The 23,366-nt window shown below is 65.3% G+C and overlaps 2 protein-coding genes across 2 annotated transcripts; both read right to left on the reverse strand.

Moving 5' to 3' along the window:
* Positions 1-466: 466 nt before the first annotated feature.
* Positions 467-2,782, reverse strand: PIM1 (Pim-1 proto-oncogene, serine/threonine kinase). The gene is made up of 6 exons (XM_088539772.1): positions 2,608-2,782; positions 2,367-2,473; positions 2,226-2,276; positions 1,767-2,133; positions 887-1,063; positions 467-686 (listed from the first exon to the last, which is right to left on the reverse strand). Exons 1-6 carry the CDS (start codon positions 2,690-2,692, stop codon positions 529-531), a joined length of 945 nt encoding a protein of 314 aa, XP_088395898.1. The 5' UTR covers positions 2,693-2,782; the 3' UTR covers positions 467-528.
* Positions 2,783-15,987: 13,205 nt separating this feature from the next.
* Positions 15,988-22,730, reverse strand: FGD2 (FYVE, RhoGEF and PH domain containing 2). Its single transcript, XM_088539762.1, has 16 exons — positions 22,672-22,730; positions 21,208-21,538; positions 20,838-20,918; positions 20,231-20,379; positions 19,722-19,878; positions 19,459-19,597; positions 18,907-18,965; positions 18,394-18,537; positions 17,997-18,089; positions 17,621-17,700; positions 17,511-17,541; positions 17,254-17,346; positions 16,975-17,100; positions 16,667-16,810; positions 16,308-16,451; positions 15,988-16,218 (listed from the first exon to the last, which is right to left on the reverse strand). The coding sequence occupies exons 1-16, from the start codon at positions 22,728-22,730 to the stop codon at positions 15,988-15,990; spliced, it is 2,061 nt and encodes a 686-aa protein (XP_088395888.1).
* Between the last annotated feature and the right edge of the window lie 636 nt (positions 22,731-23,366).

Genomic DNA, 23,366 nt, shown 5'->3' on the forward strand with positions numbered 1-23,366 from the left:
AAGCAGCAGCGTAGGAAGATTCAAGTATTTCCTCCAGCACGGCCCGGATTGCAACTGAAGGCACTGGGTGACAGCGAAGAAGAGACGCTCGGCCGCGGCGCTCGCCCTCCCCACGTCCCTGGAGCAGTTTTCGCTGGTTGAAGCTTTCCTGGCTGTTAACGTCTCTGATCCTCCCGCAGTCCCGAATTCAGCAGGCCAGGGACACTCGCGCGAGCGCCCACAAAACGTCACCAGCAGTTGACCGGCAAGACATGAAGGGAGGCAGGACCATTCCGCTCGCGCCCGGGACGCCTGGGTTGGCTCGCGGCCACCGGCTCTTGAATGACTGACTCTCCAGTTTGGTCTAGCTCTGGAATGACATGTAGATGCTCCCATGTGACAATCCTCACTCAGTGCTACAGTCACGAAGAAGAAATCTCTTTTGTTTGTTTGTTTTAGTTTGATTGTTTTTCTTTTTTCCTTTTTTTCATTTTTTTTCTTTTTTTTGATTTTTTTTTTTGTTTGTTTTTTTGTTTTTACAGCCAGGAGTTATTTGCTGGACTCCTGGAGCAGACTGTGCAGGTGGATCTCCGCCGTCTGCTGCGGTAGGTGGACACCTTGCATCCAAGAGTGGTTTAAAATGTCTTCGAAAGACGGCCGGTCCGAGGGTCGCAAGGACAGGCACCACCTGATGAGATGCTGGCACTCTGGGAAACAGAAACCAGGGGTCATCCCAGGAGGGCCAACACTCCCGCCTGTCCCGTGTCACCGTCCCCATTATCCCCACGGTGCTCAGGGCTGCTCCCAACACCCAAATCATCCATTACCAGCCAGTGAGAGCTGGACACTTGCAGCGTCATCTACTAATGCATGATATTCCGTAAAACAATAAGTAACGTGTGCCCACCTGGAGAGACCCTGTGCCGGAAGAACACCTGGGCGCGCACGATCTCCTCGTCGTGCTCGAAGGGGATGTCGCCGCACACCATGTCGTAGAGCAGCACCCCCAGGGACCACACGGCCGCCGAGCGCCCGTGGTAGCGGTGGTAGCGGATCCACTCCGGAGGGCTGTACACCCTGGTGCCTGCGAGAAACCAGCGCGACGGGGCTTGTTTTTTGTCCCCGCCGTTAGGGTTGTTCCGACCGCGCTCACCCCATCGACGCCGCCGCGTTTCCTCCCGCGGCGACCCCAGCCCGGGCACGGGGACAGAGCGGGACACCGGGCCCGGTGCCACCCGCCGCCACCACGTGACTCTTGTTTACAAACTTTGGGTTGTAAAAAGGAGCCGCCGGTACCGGCAGGGGGCAGCACCGGCGCGGGGAAGGCCCGGGGGCCCCGACCGTTACATGCAAAACCCGAAAACACCCACGGGCGGGGGGAAAACCCCGCCCCTCCCACGGCAAAAATAATAAAATAAGAGAATCTCGGAACAATCTTTTGAAAAAAGCCCAGGCAAACGCGGGGCAGCCCAAGCCCTTCCGCTGCCTGACGCAAACCGGCCCCGCGCTCGGGTTTTGCAACAACACCCTGGGGGCTGCTTGTTTGTAGGGTTCTCTCTCCCCCCCAAAATAATAATAATAATAAAGCAGCAGCAGGTCGGGTGTCTGGGCTGAGCTGCCGAGCAGGGCCGGGCGCCGGCTCCTGTTTCACAACACGCAGTCCCGTGACAAAACAGAACCCGGGAATAATAATAATAAATAAAACTTTGCGACGCAGCAGGATTCTACCCCCCGCAAAACACCCGCCCAGGTTTGGGGGGTCCCTCCGAGCGTCGGGCCGTGCTCACCATCGAAATCCGTGTACACCGTGTCCTTGAGGAGGGCGCCGGAGCCGAAGTCAATGAGCTTGAGCTCGCCGGTGGCCAGGTCCACGAGGATGTTCTCGTCCTTGATGTCGCGGTGCAGGACGCCGCAGCTGTGGCAGTGCCGCACGGCCTCGAGCACCTGCGCGAAGAGGCCGCGCGCCAGCTCCTCGGGCAGCGCGCCGCGCTCCGTGATGAAGTCGAAGAGGTCCTGCCCGCGCTCGGGCCGCTCCAGCACCAGCACGAAGCTGTCGGGCCGCTCGAACCAGTCGAGGAGGCGGATGACGCCGCGGAAGCCCGAGCCCACCTTCTTCAGGAGCAGGATCTCCATGGGCACGCGGGTGCCGCCGGGCTGCGGGGTGGGGAAAGCGGGATCAGCACCCACGTCCCGGCGTGCCGTGTCCCCAACACAGTGACCCCGAGCCCGGCGGCCCCCAGACTCACCAGCTCGCCCCACTCGGAGATGCGGTCGCGTGCCACGTGCTTGATGGCCACCTGCAAGGCGGAGGGGTGGCGGGATGAGCGCCGCGCCTTCCCGGCCGCCCCGGCCCGGCTTCCCCCGCCCCGGCCCGCTCCCGCACTTACCGGGGCGCTGTCGGAGAGGCGGACGCCCGAGTAGACGGAGCCGAAGCCGCCGCTGCCCAGCAGCGGGCCCACCTGGTAGAGCTTCTCCAGCGGCTCCTTCTCCTTGCCTGCGGGCGAGGCAGCGCCGTGAGCCCGCGGAGCCCCTCCGCGCCGGCCCCGGCCAACCCCGCCGCGCCGCGGTGGCCCCGAACCGAGCGGAGCCGGGCCGAGCCGGGCCGAACCGGAGCGAGGCGGGCCTCACCTGGCTGCAGCTTGGCCGCGTGCAGCTCTCCGCCGGGCGCCGCCGGGCGCAGATGGGCCAGCGAGTTGATCTTGGAGAGCAGCATCCCGGCGCCCGGCTCCGGAGCCGGCACCGCCCGAAGCGGAGCGGGCGCCAGCGGAGCGGCCCCGGCGGGCGGGCGGCCACGCGGGGCCGGGGGAAGGGGCGGAGGAGAGGGGGGGCGCGGAGGCGGGCGGCGCGGCTGCTCGGCGCGCTGCCGGGCTCCCGTGTGGCGCGGCGGCCCCGCGCCGGCCGCGCCACCAGGGGCGGCGCCGGGGAGAGCCGCGGGGCGGCGCCGCGCCGGGCCCCGCCGCGCCGCGCGCCGCCCGCCCCGCCGCGCCGCAGCCAATGGGGAGCCGCGGCGGGCGCGGGCCGCGCGCCGCAGGGGCCGCGCGGGGCCACGACGTGGCGGGAAGGAAAAGGCGCCAAAGCGGGGGCGGGGAGCGCGCATCGCGGCGGGGCGCGGAGCGGGGCGGCCCGGGGACGCGGTGGCCGCCTGGGGACGCGGCTCGCGCGCGGGGACGCGGTCGCCGGGGTTCCCGCTGCGGGGGGGGCGGGGGGGGCATTGTGAGGGCGCGCGGCTTGACGTGACGTGCGGGGCATTGTGTGAGCGCGCGGGGCCCCGGGGGCCGCGGGGGTGACAGGGCGCGTGAGGGTGCTGTGTCCGTGACAGGGTGGGCGTGAGACACGGGGGTAACGTGGGGGTGACAGGTTGTGTGACATGGAGGTACCCTGAGGTGACAGGTTGGGCGGGAGGGGCAGGGGGACCATGTGTGTGAAGGCACCACAGTTGTGACAGGTTGTGTGTGAGATGGGGGTACAGCGTCCTCATCTCACCCCACGAGAGGGATGGGGGTACCCTGTGACAGGTTGTGTGTGAGACGCAGGGGTACCGTATGTGCGATGGGTTGTGCGACACACAGACGCTGAGCGTTTGACGGGCACGCGGTGCTGTGAACGCGTGTGTGATACCTCTGCGGGTTGTGTGTGACCAGCGCACCATCGTACGCCTGTGCGCACGCACTCGGGTGTACCCAGCATCCCTGCAGCTGTGTGCAAGCCATTGAGGGGAGTTCTTCAAAATAAAATAAATAAAAATATTTGCCGGGGAAAAAAAAGAGTTTTAAGGCTGTTTCCTTTAAAAACACCTTCTCCTGACACGGCCTTTGCCTGAAACCGGCCGGTCCGTGGGCGCTGCCGCTTCCCGCCCCACGGCCTCCGCATCCGCAGTGGGGCTGCTCCGCAGGGCGGTGTGAAAATCCCGCCGCCAGGATTTTTATGCGGAGCAGGTCGGGGCAGGAGCGGCAGCTTTCAAAACAAACAGCGCTTGGCAGGTTGCGTCAACCTGAAAGTGAAACCGGCTGCTGGCCACGGCGAGGGAAACAACCATGGCAGCAGCGCGAGGGAAACAACCATGGCACCAGCGCGAGGGAAACAACCATGGCACCAGCGACTGTGAGGGCTCCGGCTGTGCCGGGGACACCGCGTCCCACAATGGGGTGTTCTGCTTGGCCTGCGTGGGGCTCCTTCCCCACCGGCAGACTGTAGTTGGGGATGTTGGGCTTGGAGGTGCCCTACAAGCTGACGCGGAGTCACCGTTTTTATTGGCAGCGGGCGGCAGACGGCAGCGCGAGCGGTTCAGCCAGTTTGGGATCCTGTTCCGTGGCCAGGCGGCTGCTTCCTGCCCCGCTCCCGATCCCAGGGAAACGGCCCCGAGGGTGGCATCGGCACCGGGCACGTGTTCGGCAGCGCCAGCCCTGGCCCCTTTTCCATAACTTCATCTCTCCTTGCGCCGGCTCCGTGGTACCCACAGGCAAAGCAGAGCCTGAACTTTTCCCTTTTCTAGTAAAAGCGGAGATTCCAGCTGGGCGTTCTTGACTCACAGCCTTTCCTTTTAAATTTATTATTATTATTCTCCCCTTTTCCACAGAAGTCGCTGGCTAAAATGCCTTGCTGAGTTCCAGAGATAAGATAAATAATTTACGGGATGTCGGTTTCTGATTACTCACGCTATTAGCATCCAGAGCGAAGAGCTCCAGCCACTGGGAGGGAAACGATTACGGACGAAGCCCATCTGGGCTCCTGTGCCGGCGCGAGCCCGAGGACTTCCCAGCATCCCGCACATTCTTGTGGGATGAATGGCTCAAATTGGATGGGTTTTACTGGAAACGCTGGGGAACGCCAGGCCCTTTTAGTATTTTTTCAAAAAAAACAACCAAAAAAAGCAAGCCGACAACGCGGCTGCTCCGCGTTGAGCACAACTGGTGCTTTCCCGGGTGTTGCGGGAATGCGGATGCTCTGCAGGGGGCTCAAACCCCCTCTTTTTCCCCCAATCCCCACACTTGCTTTCCACATTTTCGTTTTGGGAAAAGACGCGGCAGCTTGTTTCCCTTTTCCTTCTTGTTTTTGTTATTATTATTTGGGGTGATGCAGGCCCGGGGCAGAGGAGGAGGAAGGCAGGCGGATGCCTTTCTCCGGAGTTATTCCCGGGCAGGTCGGAGGCCGCGGGTGTAGGTGAGACAACGCTCCGCGCTGGGGCGAGGTGACTCAGCACCTGGCCCCAAAACTCATTAGCGAATTCCTGGATGATGATGGTGGCGATGGTGGTGATGATGATGATGGTGATGATGATAGGTGCCCATCGGGGCTGCCCTGGAAACGGAGGCTCTTTATTTACAAACAAAACCTGCCTGGGAAGCGTCAGAGTTTTCCTAGGGGCTGCCTTCCACCCTCTCACCTTTTCCAAAGTGCCATCCAGAGCATCCCTCTTCCTCCTCCTCCTCCTCATGCCAACTGAGCTGCTATTCCGAGGCAGCAGCGGTGCCGTCTTGCAACCCGGGATGCTTTGGGGCTAAATCACGGATGTGCAGATGTGGATGTGGCCAAACCCCCTCCGTTCCCCGAACTGGGGGGCTCAAAGACACTTTTTCACCCCAAATCTCCGCCTGCACCTTGGCTTTGCCGGGCCTTAGTGTGCATCCCACATTGAAAATTACCTCAAACCAACCCTGTCTTTCTGCCGACTTGTCTGGAGGAACAACCTCCTTCCCAGCCCATTTCCACATGGATAAAGATTGTGGGTATTTTTGCAGTTTACTTTTTTATTATAATTTACTTTTTATTTCTTTTCCCGGAGGCCTGTGCCTGTGATGGGACGCAATTCCCTGTGCTGACAGGGAATGTATTTTGCGCGGCTGCCTTGGCAGCCCCCCTGATTCCCAGGAATTGAGAGTCACTTGGGAAGCCCCACGCGCCGCTGCCCAACCTCGTACCTGCCCCCGAGAATCCCCCTCTCCAAGGGGACACCCCGCCAAGAGCCTGGAGTGGCTCCCAATCCACCCACATCCCGAATTAGCAACAACGGGAGACGCGAGAAGGACCTTCCTGGGGCGGGGGGCACCCTGGACCCCCCCTTGGCTACATCAGCACCCACTTCCCACCTGCTCCCGCGGGATGCAGGGATTTTTTTAAAAAATATACGGCAGTGCTGAGGGTTTTGGAGGGATTTTGGCGGCGGCGGCGGCGTGCCTAATCCGCGTTGTGAATGGAAGCGCGCGGGGGGCGGCCGGCGGCGAGGGGGAGCCGCGTGCTTGGGATTCCTGCAGCCGGGTGGGCTCCGGCTCCCCAGACTCTCAGGATGTGGGAAATGGAAGATGAAAGGAGCTGCATTTCCAGCCTCTCGGGTTACAGCGGCGAAAGCGGAGCGGGGGAAAAAAAGGGAAAAAAGGAGAGAAAAAAAAGAAAAGGGGGGGGTTAGAGGCCGGGGAAAGGGAAGGGGGGAGATGCTCTGGGGAAACCTGGGTTGGGAAAAGGCCCGGAGCGAGCGGAGCAGGCGAGGGGGCCACGGCGCTCGCGTTTCACATCACGTCAGGGCCCAGGAATTTCCTCCGCTCCAGGGGGGGCCTCGCGCGGGAATGGAGGGAGAGGGGGGTCCAAGCTCGCCTGGAGGCCACGGAGGTGGCCGGGCCCCCCTGGGCTGGAAATCTGCTCTCCCCATCCCAGCACAGGGTCCCCGGGAAAAGCAGCTTCTCCATGGAGGCTGCGCTGAGATGGGGGCAGCAGGAGGGGTGATGCCGGGGCAGCCGCTTCCCTCCCAGGGAGGAAACGCACTTTGCCCCGGACTGGCCCCAGTTTGGCACTGGAAGGCTGGGAATGGCCTTATTCCACCTGGAAAGGCATCGCTCCGAGCTGCGCCCAGCATCCCGCGAGCAAGGAGCCCTTTGCCGGGTGGGATAAGGGAGAGGGCACCCAGCTTCCCGCTTCCCCCATCCCATCCCGGCCCGCAGAGCCCGGCCTCTTCCCAGGTGCATTCCTGGCATTGCTCCGGCTGGGAGCGCGGGAGGCCGCTGACCCCGCGAGCCTGGGAAAGAGCCCGGCAGCACGCGGGAACGCGGCTGCGGATAGTGGGGGCGAGGAGGGCACCCAGAAAATCCCTCCGGGCTTTTCCCGGGGCTTCAGCATCAACGAGGTATCCGGGGTGCCCCATTATCCGGAGCCGCGTGCCATGCGGATAATCGCCCTGCTCCAGCTTTTCCCCCAGATGCAGCTTTCTGGTGCCAAAACAAGCAGTTTTCCCTGTTCCCGAGGTACCGGGCACTCCGGCAGTGTGTGCCCTGGTGGGGTTCTGGATACCCGGCTGCTGGAGAGACCCAGGCCAGGGCTCTACCTGGAAAAACCCCATGGGAAATCCAGCTTTGCACTGATGGGGAGGGAAGGATGCGGCACAGCCTGGCATAGGTACTCGCTGCATCCCTGGAGAGTCACAGGGTTGTGGTTTGGATGCTCACTGCATCCCCAGGAGCCACAGGGATGCAATTCCGATGCTCGGGGCACCCTTGGGAGCCACAGGGATGCAGTTCTGATGCTCGGTGCATCCCCGGGGATCTACAGGGATGCAGTTTGGATGCTTGCTGCATTCCCAGGGAGCCACAGGGATGCAGTTTAGATGCTCACTGCATCCCCGGGAGCCACAGGGATGCAGTTCCGATGCTCGGTGCATCCCCAGGGATCTACAGGGATGCAGTTTGGACGCTTGCTGCATTCCCAGGGAGTCACAGGGATGCAGCCAGTGAAGCTGGGGTGGCTGCTGCTCCTTCACACCAAGACATCCAGGGAATTTCCCATGTTTGTCCCTGCTCTGCCACCACTATCCTGTGCATCCTCAGTCCCATCCCTGCACCTTGGCCCATCCGGAGCTACCCGCACGCTCCCGGCACAGCCGCTCGCCACCTCTGTTGGCCCAGGGAGGAGTCCGGGAGCAGCCGGAGGCAGAGACGGATCCAGCCAGGCTTCCAGGAACCGGGAGCGCCGCGGCCGGCCCGCAGCTGGTGCCCGGGCTGGCAGCGCAGCCCTTCGGCTGCCCCGGACACCTCCCGCCGGGACAGGAGGCACCCGGAGCGGGAGCGCGGAGGGGAGCGGCGCGCGGGGCCGCCGCGTTATCGGCTCCGCGGGCTGCTGCCGGGAAGGGCGGCAGCCGGCCCGGCCGCTCCGGCGCTTCCTTCCTTTCCTGGAAGCCGCGCGCTCCCCGCGCGCCGCTCGCGCCCCGATAACCGGCTGCTTTCGCAACGCGCGGGGCTGGGCCGGACCCGCTTCCGGGCCGGGACCCGCGGCTCCGGCTGCCTCCGGCCCGCTCCGGGCCTCCCTTTCCCTCTCCGCAGCGATGGGAACGCTGCTCCGTGTCGGAGGCGAGAAGAGGGAGCGGGCGGGGGATGCTCTATAGAGCAGTGTGATGAAGTGTGTCAGGTCTCAGCCTGCAATGCCCCCACTGGGGGATCCAGCACAAAGGAGAGACCAAGACCTGCCTAAACCCCTCCTTGAATGCGGGCCCGGGCACCCTGGATCCGAAGGCCCCACAGCCGGTGGGGGAGGGCAGGACGCCTGGGCCCCTCGGCAGGGCAGGGCCGAGGAGGAAGTTTGCGAGGGCAGGTAAACAGGGGCCAGACGGGACCCACCCGGCCGCCTGTTTGCTCGGGGCAGAGCCTTTTCCCGGCTCCGACGTCAGCGGTGACACCGGGACGTCACACCAGGAACGCCGCCGGCTGCTCCGTCACCCACCTGGCTCCGCTCCCGCATCCGGGGCGCACCAGGGCGCTGCTCCGGCTGAGCATCCCCGGGAATCTCAGCCCCAATCCCAGCCACTCGGGAGCCCCCGGCTTCGAGTGCGCGTTTCCCGCTCCGGCAGGGAGAAGCCGTAAATTCCCTGTCTCTAATTGAAAGCCGGTGCTGTGGGTTTGGCTTCGCCCGCCCTCCTCCTCCTCCATTAGATAACGTCTGGCTGGAAAACCACTTTGCAAACTCACGGCATTCCTGCGCGCTGAGCCCGGGGCCGCGCGCTCCCGCGCGCATCCCGGGAAGACAAGCGAGCCGCGCGGGATGCGGCAGCAGGGAAAGTGCTGGAAGCAGGAGCGGCTTCCACTTAGGGGGAATAAAACTAAGGAGACTTTGGCAGCAAGGAAGGGTGGAGAGGGATCCCGGGGCTGCTGAGTAATGGGAAAAGTGCAGGGAAAGGCTCCGGAGCGGCGCACTCCGAGCAGCCTCGGCTCGGCCCGGTGCAAGCGAGCGGCCGTCAGCCAGTTCCTCTTTGCTTTTCTTCGGAAGCGGCGCAAGGAGGAAATGGGTGGCGGGCCGTGTTTCTAGTGAAATCCCTGCGAAATCCGCACGGCTGCTCCGGGAGGTGGTGGGGAAGCCGAGTTCAGGGAGAGTGCAGGGCCGGCGAGGGCTGCCGGGGGATCCTGACCCGCCAGGAATGCCGTGACTCACGGCAAAAGCATCCCGGCCGCCGCCGGCCCCTGGCCCGGCCTCCCTGCTGGGCCGGAGCTTTTTTATCCTGCTTCGGAATCGCAAAGCTGGGTGGCTCTGCAAAAGCCCCCCCCCCAAATCCCGATGCTTCCCTTGCTCCAGGTGTTGCATCCTGGGACACCTTGCGGGAGAAGAGCCCTGGGGAAGACGCGGGGAGGAGGTGGCGACCATCCCCGCGGCATCTGGGCTGGGGGTTGCTGCAGCCGGGGGAGGCCAGACGTGAGCTCAGCCTCTCCGAGCGGGCTGGGACACTCTGACTCACGGGGGGTGACCCGGGTGTCTCCAGCAGGGCCGGGAAAGGATCCCGAGCCCTTCCCGCGCCGGCATCGCCAGGAGAGCCCCGCGCGTCTTTGCCAGTTTTCCGAGTTCCCGGCCGGATACGAGGCTGCTCCAGCTGGAGCAGGGAGAGGACCACGTGGCTGCTCCCTCACTTTGCCCAGGGAAAAGCAGCCCTTGGATAAGCCGGCCCCGTGCCATGTGGCCACTCAGCTTCCCAGCGGGAACAAAGACCCGATGCTCTTGTGACACCTAATGGCAGTCACTGCTGCCATCCTGGCCGCGTGCCCTAGGAAAGCTCAGCTTTCCCGGGATGCACCAGAGCTCCCACACACTGCCTGGGCTCGGATCAGGGCGCGGATGAGGGACAGCCTGGGCAAAGGGAGAGGATGGCCCCAAAAGCGAGGAGCCCAGGAGCAGTTTTCCCTCCCTGTTCCCTAAGGAAATGAAGCCCAGGATGGCGCCAGTGGCCTCCTCCTGGGGTGTCAGCAGTGCCGGCTCCAACCATGGAGAGACTTGGGCTCCATCCGTCCCCTGCCCGGAGCGGGAGCTCGGAGCGGGAGCACAGCCACCACATCGGACCCCAGAGCAGCCCCCGAGCACCTCAGTGTCGCTCTGGCTTCCAAAAAAATCCCACCATGCTGGGGCCCTCCACCTTTCCCAATGCTGCTTCTTGCCCGGCGGCAAAAATCACATCCCAGGACGGCAGCCGGGAAGCGGCTGCTCCTGCCGGTGCCGGGAGAGGCCACGGGCCGGTATCGGCTCCCGCCAGCCCGCGGCGCCGGCCCCGTTATCGGAGTCTCCCGCCGCTCCGGGCGTTATCAGCTCTGCCCAGCCCCTGGGCTGGTCCCGATGTGCCACCCCGGGGTCCCAGCCCATCCCACGGCATTCCTGATGCTCCCGGTGCTACTGCACGGCACAGAGCCGCTCAGCTCCAGCTGGGAAGCCAGGAGCTGCCGGGGGGACCTCAGGGCTCATGGAGCTCCGTGCAGGTGGGAAGAGGGAGCAGCCGGATGGGGATCAGCTAGGGAAGATGAGACCTGTGAGAGCCTTCACTCTGCAGCGGATCCTTCCCAGGAGACCTGCAGGATCCTTCCCTCTGCAGCGGATCCTCCCTGGGAGGAGACCCAGGCTGATACCTGCAGGATGCAGCTCCCTCAAGGATGCTGCCGGGGCTCCGAGATCCGCATTAGGGAGAATTCCTGCTGCTGCCGATGCCCCCGCTGCACCCCCTGCTGGGGCCGGTACCCGCCGGGCGCCGGGGATGCAGCTGCCGCCGGAGCATCCCGGGCGGCTGCGCTGCTCCGGTGCGGAGCGGCCCTGACCTGCTGCCGGCGGCAGAGCTATTTTTAAAAAGCGCCCAGTCAGCAAAACCCGCCTCCGCCACCCGTCCCGCTGCCGCCAGGGACAAATCCCTGGAACAGGGGGCAGGAGCCACGCGAAGCATCTGGAGCTGCAGGGAGGTGACCCCGGGGGTCCTTCCCGATGCCATTCCCGGTGCCTGGAGGCTGCTCGTGGCCCGGGAGCGCTGCTTCCCCCCATCGCCTTCGTGCAAATTAATCCCCATTTCCTGCAGCTTTTACGGTTTCCTCCCTGGCGGCTCCTGCAATGGGAAGGGGGGCGGATAGGGATTGGGTTACGGTGGAGAGCGGCTCCGCATCCCTCGTGGCGGCTCCGCATCCCTCCCCGCGCCCAGCGGGGCTGTCCCCTTCCCGCATGTGCTGGGGGGATCATGGGCACCGCGTGGGCACCGGCAAATCTTCCCAGTGGGAATTACCGAGTGCCTGATTTTGGGGGGATGTGGAGGGAGATTTGGCACCCACCTTGGGACTGGCTGCTGACTCACTAGAGAGGGGTGGACATGGGGTGGGAATGGGAGCATGGAATGGGAATGGGAGTGCGGGGTGGGGGGTGGGCAATGCAATCCCAGCTAATTAAGGTAATTGCAGCTCTGCACCAGCTGCTCCCCAGGAGCGGGAGCTCCAGAGGTTGCGGATGCGGCAGTGGGGCCGGGGGGAGCAGAGCCCCACACGCGGCCATAGGGCTTCCCTGGGCTGCCCCCGCTCCCTAGGATTCAGCTTCCCAGGAAAACGGGCGCGCGGGGCCGCGCGGCACCGGCTCCCGCCCGCCGTGTCCCCGTGTGCCCTGCGCCGCCGGCAGCTCCGGCGGGGAGCGCCGGGATGCGGAGCGGGAGCAGCCCCCCCGCCCAGCGAGCGCCGTCTCCCTCCTCTGCGGCTGCAGCCGGAGCCAAGGGACGGATCCAGCGCAGGGGGTGGATCCGATGCAGAGGGATAAATCTGTGGCAGAGGGACGGATGCGACACGGAGGCATGGATCCGATGCAAAAGGATGGATCTGATGCAAAGGGATGGATCCAATGCAGGGGGATATGTTTGCTGCAGAGCGCAGTACCCAATGTAAAGGGACAGAGCCAATGCAGAGAGAAGGATCCGATGCAGAGGGATGTGACTCAGGAGCATGGCACGTGCCCAGGCATTCGCCACCCGCCTTCCCATGCAGGCAGGGGCTGCTCTCTCCTGCTTCCTCCCATCCCAGGGGAAGGGCCGGGAAGGGCCGGAGTGTCGCAGGGACAGCACGACCTCCCCCCCCAGCTATTTATATCCCGGCCGCGCTCCCGCGCGCTGGCAGCTCCGGGGTTATTTTTATCCGGCTGCCGGGAGCGGTGGCGGGAGGCAGCGAGGGGCCGCGGTGCGAAGTGCCCGGGGGTGCCCGTGTCCCCACCAGTGTCACAGCCCACGGGGGGCCCCGCGGAGGCCGCCGCTGCGTGGGGACGCGGGTGGCACCGTCTGCATCTCGGGCGGCTCCACGCGCCGCTGCCCCCGCTGCGCCCGCGCGGGGTGCAGGGAGCCCGGGCGCTGGGCACCCCCGCGGCCCCACGGCAGCCCAGGGTGGCACCCAAGGGCCGGCTGAGCACCCCAAGGTGCCAATCCCGCAGCCGGGCCGGCCACCGGCTCCCCTGCACCGCCCGTGGGATGGATACATGGATGCAGGCGTGGAGGGACGCAAGGATGGATACATGGATGGGTGCACAGACGGACAGATGGGTGGATGCATGGATGGACGGACGGCTTTTCCCACCGTCGCTATTCCTGGAAAGCCGGTGCCGGCGGGGGGTTATTAGCAGCGCTATTTATAGCAGCCTCATGGCTCCTTCGCGCTCTCCGGTGCGGAAGCGCGATGGGAAATCGCCGCTGGGGCGGGCGGGAGCCTGATGCCGCCCGCGCCGGGTGCCCAGCTGGGGAGGGGGACCCCCCGGCACTGGGTGCTGCCTGCTGCAGAGCTGAGTCACAGCTGGGGCGCTGCTAATTAAATGCATTTCTTAATTAACAAGCTCGCCGGCGAGGCCCGCCAGCCGGGCCGGGCTCTCCATCACCGCCGACACCGGCAGCTGCAGCCGGGTAGGCGCGGGGGGGGGGGCAGCTGCCCGGCCCTGGGTGTGATGAGCTGCGCCGTGCTCGGCTCGGAGCCGCATCGCGCGCTGGTGACGCAGGTTTTCCCGGTGCTTCCTCCCCCTGCTGCTCCTCATCAGCATGCCGGGCGGGATGTGCCCGTGCGGCGCGGGCTCCGCGCGGGATGGACCCCCCAGCCCTTCCCCAGCCGGTTCTGGGGTGCCTGGAGCGCGCGGGGGCTCAGCGGGGGCTCAGCGCGGATGCTCCCGCTTTCCCCGCGTTGGGCAGTCTGGTCATGTCCCCGCCGGGGCCCGCGGTGTCACGTGCTGGCGGTGACTCAGGGCTGCCGCGCGCTGCGGAGATCCCTGCACGGAGGCAGGGAAATAAAATGGAATAACAACATCCTCCCTCCGCCCGAGCATCCAGCACCCCCCGCGCCTCCGGGAAAGCCCTCCGGCTCCGTGTGCACAGACCCTATAGGGCTGGAAACGCCATCCCCTATAGCAGCAGGCAGCGTCTATGACCAGGGAGCAAGGGAGAATGCAGGGAAACAGCCCCTATAGAGGCCAGCCCCCATATAGCTGAGCCCCTATAGAGCCGAGTCCCTATAGAACTGAACCCCTATGGAGCTGAACCCCTATAGAGCTACATGATGTGATGAGGGCCCCCCTATAGAGCCTGACCGTATAGAATAAGAGCCTTGACCCCATGGAGCACAGAGCAAAGACAGGGCGGTGCAGGAGGGGACGCAGAACTGAGCGGGGTCCATGGCTGGGTGCAGGGGGGGCCTTGCACTGCGCAGAGCCTGCAATGGGGGGGGGGCATTGCACCGTGCAGCCCTTGCAATGAGGGGGGGGCATTGCACCGAGCACAGCCTGCAATGAGGGGGGCATTGCACAGTGCAGCCCCTGCAATGGGGGGGGGGGGCATTGCACAGTGCAGCCCTTGCAATAGGATGGGGGGGGGGCATTGCACCGAGCACAGCCTGCAGTGGGGGGGGGGGCATTGCACCGTGCAGCCCTTGCAATAGGATGGGGGGGGGGCCTTGCACTGCGCAGAGCCTGCAATGGGGGGGGGGGGCATTGCACCATGCAGCCCCTGCAATGGGGGGGGGGCATTGCACAGTGCAGCCCCTGCAATGGGGGGGGGGTGCATTGCACAGTGCAGAACCTGCAATAGTATGGGGGGGCATTGCACCATGCAGCCCCTGCAATGGGGGGGGGGGGCATTGCACAGTGCAGCCCCTGCAATGGGGGGGGGGTGCACTGCACTGTGCAGAGCCTGCAATAGGATGGGGGGGCATTGCACCATGCAGCCCCTGCAACGGGGGGGCATTGCGCTGTGCAGAGCCTGCAGCCCCTGCAATGCGGGTGCAAGGGGGACACTGCCCAGACCCCCGGCAGGGTGCAGAGGGGGGCCCTGACCGGCGCCCCCGCACCGCGGTGCCGGGGGGGGGACCCCGCGGGCGCCGCTCCCCCCGCCCCGTCCCCTCCCGCGGCCCCCGGAGCTCCGGGTCCGTCGGGGCCGGCGCTGCCGCCCGCGGCTCCTCGTCCCGCGGGCCCCCCCCGCGCTGCGGTTCCGCCGCCGCCCGCGGGCAGCGCTTACAAGAAGCGGCCCCCGCGCGGGGGGAAAGGACGGCGGCGCGGGGGGATTCCAGTAAATGGCCGCAGGGCCTTCCTCATTCTCGAGAATAGGAAACGGCGCCGCTTCCCCGCGCGGGTTTCGCTTTCCGTGGGGGCGGCGCGGGGCCTGCTGGCCGCGCCGGGGCTGGCGGCGGCGAACGCGGGGAGAAGCTGCTGCCTTATTTCGGCCCCGAGCACGTGCATGTGCAAAAGTGCTGCATTTGCTGCAGTTCGGGTGCAAAACCCTCCTTTTCTTGGAAAAAAAAAAAAAGCCATGGGAGGGGGAGATGCACAAAACGCTGGGGGAGGGAGGTCTCGCAGCGAGTCATCCACAACCCGTCTCCGTCCGCTCCTGCCCCCCACATGCCCCTTCCCTCCAGCCCGGACGTGCCGCAGGACCAGCTGGAAGCAGCGGAGGGTGGAAAGTGCCAGCACTGGGGCAAAAGCTGCTAGAAAGAGCCCCCAGATGCCCCCTGCCCCCGTGCCCTGTCCTGGGGGGAGCAGAGCGAGTTGGGCCCTTCGTGACCGGCGGCTCCGCATCCCGGGGCTCCCGGGGGCCACGAGGGCAGTGGGGGCTGCTCCAGCGCCGGGGGCTGCCCCGGCTGGGCCCCTCGGTGACATCCCGCGTGTCCCCCCCGTGGTGGCTTTGCCAGCGCGCCGGGGCTTCCCCGCCGGTGCTGGTGGCAGGTGACGGTCCCGGGCGGAATGAAGGAGTCCCTGGAGGCACCCGCAGTGTTTGCAGCACCTCGGAGCCAAGGGGGCACAGGCGGGTGGAGGCTGGGGCCATCCCGCACCTGTAATCCTGGATCCCCGGAGCCGCGCGAGGCTGGGAGCAGGGAGCGGGGCTGGTGAAGGGGACCAGAAGGCTGCAGCAAAGCGCTCCCGCACGGAGCCTGGGCGCGGACACGGGGGTTGCAGGTGGGTTTATTGCGGCGGCCGCAGCGCCGTGTCGGGCGCGGCGGGAAGGCTGAGGAGCTGCTGCCCTCGGGCGGCGGAGCGCGGCGGCGCAGCGGGCCAGACCGGCCCCGCGCCCGGCGCTCCCGCACCTCCTCCCGCGGGGACCTCCACGTCTCCGTCCACCTCCCCTGGAGCGACGAACAAGGAGGGAGGACAAGGGGGATACGGGTGGTCCGCATGGCAGCAAATGCGCCTCCAACTCGCCATTTTGCAGCAGGGAAAAGCAAAGCGTGGAGACGGGGGGGATCTGTCCAAAGGCAGCGGGCACAGGAGGGAGGGGAGGTTCACCACGGAGGAGGCTCATTCTGCTTCGTCGAAGGAGTCCGCGTCCTCGTCCCCCTCGGGCTGGGTGATGCCCGCCGCGGAGCGCGCCATGGCCCTCATCCAGCGCCGCTTGAGCTCCTCCGTGTCGGCCGCGAAGGTGAGGAGCTGCTGCGACTGCGCCAGCTGGAACACGTGGCGCGAGGCGCCCTGGGGCACGTCCCGCACCTGGTAGCCCAGCAGCGGGATGGAGGTGTGAGCCCGCACGTCCTGCCGGGACAGCGGAGGCGGTGGGCGAGGGCCGGGCGCCGCGGAGGCCGCGCAGCCCCCGCGCACGGAGCCGCCGCCGCCGCTCGCACCTGCGGGGCCGCGTAGATGTAGAGCACGAGGGGGTCGTCCCGCGGGATCACGAACCAGCCCCGCGTGCCGCCCCTGCTGCTCTTGTCCAGCAGCTGCAGGGAGCTGCACAGCAAACTCCTGCCCGATATCTCTGCGGCTTCTTTCTGCCGAGACACCAGCAAAAAACTCCTCAAATAACCAGGCACAGGGCAAGGCAGAAAAGGCACTGCTCAAAGGGCCGTTTCCCAGGAAATTCCCTACTCCTGGAGTTCCCAGGATTTAGGTGGCAGTTGCAAAAGACTGAAGAGGGACAGAGTGGCTGGGGAGGGCAACTGCACTCAGAGAGAAAGGGCGCGAGGTGGAGAGAGGCAGAACTCACCTCCAGGATGCCCTTGTGCCTCCCCTCGCGGTCCTCGAGCACGTGGCCCGTCAGGAAGACGTAGCACTCCCGGCACACGCGGCTCGGGCGGCCCCGGTCGTACTGCAGCTCGGCCCTGTAGTCGGAGCAGCGCGCGCACACCACCTGCGGCCCCGCACGGACACTGCTGCCACCACGGCTGGGCCACCCCGGGGACAAATCCGTCCCCGCAGGGGCGGAACCCGCGGCCAGAGGTGGCCCTGAGCCCCGGGCAAGGACACAGGGCGCACGCGCCGCGGATGCCGCCGCAGGGGGACGGGGACACTCACGTATCCGCAAGCCCGGCAGTGGTGTCTGCGGCGCGTGAGGGCGGTGAAGGGCTCCTTGCAGCGCATGCACATGGTCACCAGGTTGTCCCGCACCCACTGCGGCGCCCGGCGGCCCAGCTCCTGCAGCTGCAGGCGGCAGCGCTGGTGCCGGGGCCATGCTCGTGCCCGCGCCGGCTCCTCCGCTCTCACCCTGCCTTTCCCCAAGCCTCTCCCATAGCTCCGCAGGGTTGTCTGGCTCGGTGCGGGGGGATGCTGCAGTGGAGCAAGCAGAAGGGCTACCTTCAACGCAAGAGGTTCCATCTCTGCTCCATGCGCAGCAGTCTTGAAGCTCTCGCTGCTGCTCTTCTTCCTGTTGATGGCATCCTGGAAGGCCTGGAGGAAAAAGCCAGGGTGGAGGGATGCAGCAGCACAGGCTGTGGCCATGACAATCCCTAAATGTGAGGACCAGGACGTGTCCTGTGACAGGGGATCAGCCTGGAGCAGGACCCAGGCGCCCAGCTGGGGCAGGCAAAATTCCTCCCAGAACTCAGCCGTACCTTGATCCAGGAGTTCATCTCCTCCCTGGACCTGGGTGCAGAAAAGGAGATAGATGACCTGGTGTCCCCTCCTCCCTCAGGAGCTGCAGGACTGTCACCCTTCCCCTCACCTGGCCTGCAGCTCCAGTGTCCGCTGCTTGCCGGAGACCAGGAAGGTGTGAGGAAACTCCGTGTCGTTCAGCTCCCGGACCTGGGAAAGGGACCAGGGAGAGGATGGGGGAGAGCGGAGCCCACGTCCAGCACACTGGGACCTTCCTCCGTAGCGGGGGACAGGGAGCTCACTTGGACACAGGCCCTGTGTCCCCTCGGACACTGTGTGCACCGGTTGGCACTGTGATCCCACCGGATCAACCGCATCCACGAGGCCACCCCTGGCTCCAGCTCCTCCCTCCCTCCCCAGCAGTCAGAGCCAGAGCTGCTGCCCTTGTGGGGAGCCTCTGGAACGGTGCCCCGGGACACGGGGGACAACGCGAAGGCCTCTCTGACCTTGAGGCCATCCACGTCGATGCGGAGGTGGACCTGGAACTCGGCGCCCACCTGGATCACCTTGGGCACGCAGTAGAGCAGCATGTTGTTGAACTGGGTGGCGGGAGAAGGAGAAGGTCAGGCTGGGCCTGGGGGCTTCCCTGGGATCTGGGGTCCTTCACCCTCTTGGGACTGAGCCAGTTCTTGGAAAGGATTTGACTCCAGAACTTCTGCCTCAGCCCTCTCCCACCCCGCGGAGGCAAAGCCCTCCAGGACAGTGACATCCCTGATGGGCTGCACTGTCCCAGCCACATCCTTCACAGGGTGCCAGCACCGGGGGCTAAACCCTCCCCGCTCCGAGTTCTCCCTCTCCCTATCCGTCCTCCCTGCCCCTTCCCCAGTTCATCCCGGCTCCCACCAGGAACAGGTACTTTTCCGACGTGCTGTTGCGGGAGGAGATTTTTAGGACCGGCCCTTCCTTGATCAGCTCGTTGGAGGGATCCACAATGTCGTCCTCCAGGCCCAGTCTCTGATAGACCTCCCAGAGGTTCTGCAGCCGCTCCTGGGGGGAGGCAAGGGGACACTGGAACGACCTGTTTCTGGGGGGATCTGAGCTCTTTTTGGTCCCCTCACCTCCCCGCAAGGCATTGGAAGACACCGATTGCTCACCAGCATCTTTGGCTGGAGGTGGCAGTGCAAGGATGGAGACGCAGGGGTCAAAGGGGGACAACAGTGGCAGGGGCAGAATGGAGACTCCCAGGAGCAGCTGGAAGCTGGGCTGGGAGGGCCAGTGCGGGGAACAAGAGGCACAAAAGGTGCCAGGGATGTGGCCGCTTCCCCATCACCCCAGACAGGGTGTCACAGCTCAGCCAGAGCCTTGGCCACCATGTCCCCCTCCTGCTGTCCTGGAGCAGCGGGAACGAGCACCCACCATCTCCGCGATAGCCGCGTTCGAGTGCTTGGCCACCATGAAGATCATTTCCAGGGCCTCTGCAACGAGAAGGAAGGATTGTTAAAGGGTGGGAGGAAACCCCAGGTCTCTCCCATCCCGGAGAGCCACATGTTGCTGCTGCTGCTGCCGCCCTCCCCTGGCCACGGCTTGAATGGCCTTGACGGCTGCACAGGCGCCTGCGTCCGGCTGCTCTGCGCGGCACAGAGCAGCGCTGGGGGGACAGACAGGCTGGGCATTTATCACCCCATCCTAACAGGATGGGGCACTGCATCCCCTGGTCGCTGCAGATCCGCCCAAGGATGCTCGGACCATCCTTGTCCCACCACCCTTCCTCACTGACCTCCACACAAAAGGGCGGAATATTCCCTCCCTGTTCGAAAGGACAAGGCTGAGAGGTTTTTTCCAACAGCGCAGGCTGACGGGGGAGAGAACGCGTGTCCTGATGCTCCTGTACAACCTCACGGGCTGTCGCTTCCCCGCTAAACCCACCCCGCTGCTCCCCGCCACGGCAGAGCCGGCTGGAGCCCTTACTCTCCGCGTCGGCCCTGTCCGGGGACGCGGGCGGCAGCTTTCGGACGTAGTCCTTGAGGAGCAGCTCGTAGCGCGGGATCCTCTGCACGGGCTCCAGCATGTGGTGCTGCAGCGTCAGGTTGGCGCAGACCTCCCTCTTCTGGGGACAGACCCCCGGGCAAAGGGAGAATCCCAGGGACCACGTTGGCTCCCGCCTCGCGGATTCCCCAGCGGGAGAAGCCGGGGAGAAGGACTGACGTCCCCGCCTCGCCAATGGGCATCACCTGGATGTCAGCAATGAGCTCCTGGAAGGGGGGCGATTTCTCCGACCAGAGGGTGATGAGCTCCACGGCCTTGTCAAAGTTCTTCACGTACTCGCCGTACATCTTGAGGAACGGCGCAAGCTTCTGGATCACATCCCCGATCCGCGGGTTGCTGCTCCTGCGGGAGGATATTCCTCAGGCAAGCGGGGAAGATGGATAGTGAAGGTTAAAGCAAAGGGGCTGCCTGGGCATGACGGAGGACACAGATTTATCACGGTGACCATGCACCATCCTGCTCTCCAAAAAAGACATGTGTCCAGCACCAAAAGCCTGGGAACTTGCCCGAGTCCCCTGAGGCATCACTCCCTTTTCCAGGAATATCCTCATCTGGGCTGGAGTGTTAAGAAAGCACTTTCCAGCACAAGGATATCTGGAACAAAACAGGCCGAGCTCCTGTCGCAAGACCAAATGCACCACTGCTTGCCCATCCTGGGAAGGAACCCAGTGTCCTGCCCTCGCCTCCAACTCACCAGTCCTCCATGCGCTTCTGCAGCTCGGGCAGGAAGAACTGCGCATGGAACTGGTAGATGGAAGAGATGTTGGAGAAGATCATTTTCACCACCTCCTCTGGGACCGTCTTCCCATTTCTGGCTTCGTTCATCAGCTCCGTATAGAACACCTGGAAGAAAGGAGGGGTGAGCAAGAGAGTCAGGAAGGGGCCCTGTCCCCTCTGGGACCGGCGCATTGCTCAGCGGAGGGGACCGACTCCAGCCAGGATGCAAATCCCAGGTCCCAGGGGAGAAGCAGGAGTAAAATGTAATATGGGTTTTGCTGGGAAGTGGAAAGAAGCGCTCCTTGGGAGCACGGGCCAGGCAAAGGGCAACCCTGGCCCTGAGGACCATGGGTCTAGCACAGCTTCCATCCCTACGGCTTCCCGCTCTCTGAAACCTCCAGGGAAGAGTCCCCGGGCCGCACGCACCCTGAGCTGCGCTCAGGGCTGCTGCAAGGTCCCAGCCTTGGACTAACAAATCCCGAGGCTTCGTGAGCGGGAACCTGCGCTTGGCCCTGCCTGGCTCAGGACAGGCCCAGCCCAAGGGGCGCCCGGGCGGCAGGACGGTCCCCTCCAGGGCCACTCACCTGGTCGAGGAGGTGCAGGCGGCCCACATAAGCCCGTTCCGTCTCCAGCAGCTCCAGAGCAATTTTCTTTTCCTCTGGCTCCTGTGCAGGGAGAAGAGCTCAGTCCTGCGGGCAGCAACAGGAAGAGTCCCCCCCCAGCCCGGGGATATTGTGCACAGCATCCGACCCCGACAGCAGAGTCACACAGGACCATCCCCATCCGCATCTATCTGCTCATGGGGAACCCATCCCGTGGCTCCCGGGAAGCTGCTGCTCCTCCATCTCTGCGCTCCAGCCCTGGCACGGGCACAGCCGCTTCCAGGAGCCAGCAGAGCCCTCAGCTCCGCTCCAGCCCACGCGACTCCCTGCCGGAGCGCGGGCACTGGCCAACCTGGCTCGTGCTGCTTCCACAGCTTAACTTGCCACCTGCATCGAGGCCCGGGTCCTGCTGCCTCCTCCAGCGGCTCTCGCCGATCTTGTGCCGGAGAGAGCGCAGGCATTTGAAGCTGAGCCCCCGCTGCCCCCACTCCGAGGAAGGCTGCGTCTCCTCCTCCTCCTCCTCGCTCTCTCGCTCCGCTTGGGAAGAGCCGCCCATCAGGCAGAGCCGCTGCTCCCGGCTGGCCGAGGGGCCGGGAAGCCCTTGGAGACGGCGGCTCGCGGGGCTGGCGCGGGCGTGCGGAGCAGGGCGATCCCTGTGCGGGCTCCAGGGAAACGTGCGGGCCCTGCCAAGGAAAGGGCTCCGTGTGGGTGGCTTTGCAGAGGGATGGGTTTTCGGTTGCTTTCTCACTTCCCTTTCCTGGCAACAAGAAGGATGACAGAGCGGCGACGGAGGAGAAACCACACAGGGCACAGGCTTGGAGATGCCCGTGGTGGGTCACCTGCCACCCGAGAGCTGGTTCCTGTGGTAAATAACTCCAGGCAGGGCCAGGCCGGGACTGCGGCCATGAGTGCAATGAGGAAAAGAGGAAAAGCAGGACGAAACCAGACCCGAACAGCAAAGCTGCAGCCAGGAGATGTCTCACGTTGCAGACAGCCATTTGAAGGTGGTGACAGGTCCATGCTCGTGTTTTTAAGCACCCACCTGTGAGCACGTGAGTGCTGCCCAGCCACACGCATATCCCCTGTGTGGGGATGCATAATCCTGCATGAGAGAGAGGCTTTATCCATCCCTCCCGGTGCCCCCAGAACCACATTGGTCAGAATCTACCACTGAAACCCAGAAGAGAACTTCTCCCTTTCCATTTGCAGCATGACTTGTGCAGACCTGGGCTCAAACTACTTTCTGTTCCAGAAAGAACTTGCTCCCAGGCTCCCAGCTTCTCCAAAAGCTCCAGCAGCTGCTTTTGTTTCCTCTAAGCAAGGCTCCCATTGCAACAGAGACGCAGCAGCAGCGGAGCACAGGCCCCAACCACCACAAACAACCCCAGCACAGCGATACCTAACACCAAATTTCCACATGGAGCCCAGAGCTGGGGATGAAGCATGGAAGGGAGGAGCAGGCAAAGCCCCCGGAGCAGGAGGAGGGAACTTCCAGAGGGAAGTCACGGGAGCCATCCTTGGAAGTGCTGCAAAGCCCATCCACGCGAGCCCATGCTCGTAGGGCTCCCCGGAGCCGCTCAGCGAGACGCAGCAGGGCAGGAGGCACCATCTCGGTGTCACGGTGACGCCGTGGCGCTGTCGGGGGCACCTGAGCCACGTTGGCACCGAACCCCCAAATCAGCCATGGCCCCTCGAGGTTTTCAGCCTCCACAGCTCCCAGCAGAGGCAGCGGCTGCTCGTGGCGCTCGGCCCTGCGAGGCGTCCGCGCTCCCTCCCCAGGGCCTCCATCTGGGCGGCGTGGGGCGGCCCCCCTCACCTTTGCTCCTCGAACGTGGCCACCAGCTCCGAGACGCTCCTGGGGATCTCTGCCCCCATGCCCTTGTCTCGGAGCAGGCCTGAGGCTGCGGTGATGGCCGCTGCCACCGCTCGCTCCTGCTGCGGGGACCCCACCGGGAGCCGCGATGCCCTCGTGGTGCGAGGACCAGGGCGGCCTGACCGCAACAGCAAAAGGGAAGAGGAAGCGCGGCGGGACGCGAGCGGGAGGGACGCCGAGAAAACAGCGGGAATTCGGGTCGGGGGACCTCGCCGTCGGCCCGGCCTGGCCGTGGGGATGGTGCAGTGGCACCGACCGGGCCGCAGAGCGCCGTGAACTGGTGCCCGTGTCCTGGGCTGGCGACAGGGCCGCGCGGCCCCGGACCCACTGCGCCCTGGGACCACTGCCCATCGCCTGGGGGCGACCCCGCCAGAACCACCCCCGCACCCCGCACAGTGGTACCGCCCGCCCCGCCTCCCCCGCTCCCATCCGGGAATGGTTCAGCCCTGCCCATCACAGAGTGGCCCCGCCCCTCCGTACCGAGGCCCCGCCTCCCTCCCGGCACTGGTCCCGCGCCCCGCCCGTCCCGCGCTGACCCCGCCCCTCTGTGCTAATGCCCCGCCCCCCGCCGCGCTGGCCCCGCCCCCGGCGGCGGCGCGCTGACGCGGGGGCGGTGCCGCGCAGGCGCGGCGCGGCGC

Source organism: Tinamus guttatus, unplaced genomic scaffold (genome assembly GCF_059628265.1).
Source record: "Tinamus guttatus ecotype Peru unplaced genomic scaffold, ASM5962826v1 Tinamus_guttatus_pri_ptg000049l, whole genome shotgun sequence".
NCBI lineage: Eukaryota > Metazoa > Chordata > Aves > Tinamiformes > Tinamidae > Tinamus > Tinamus guttatus.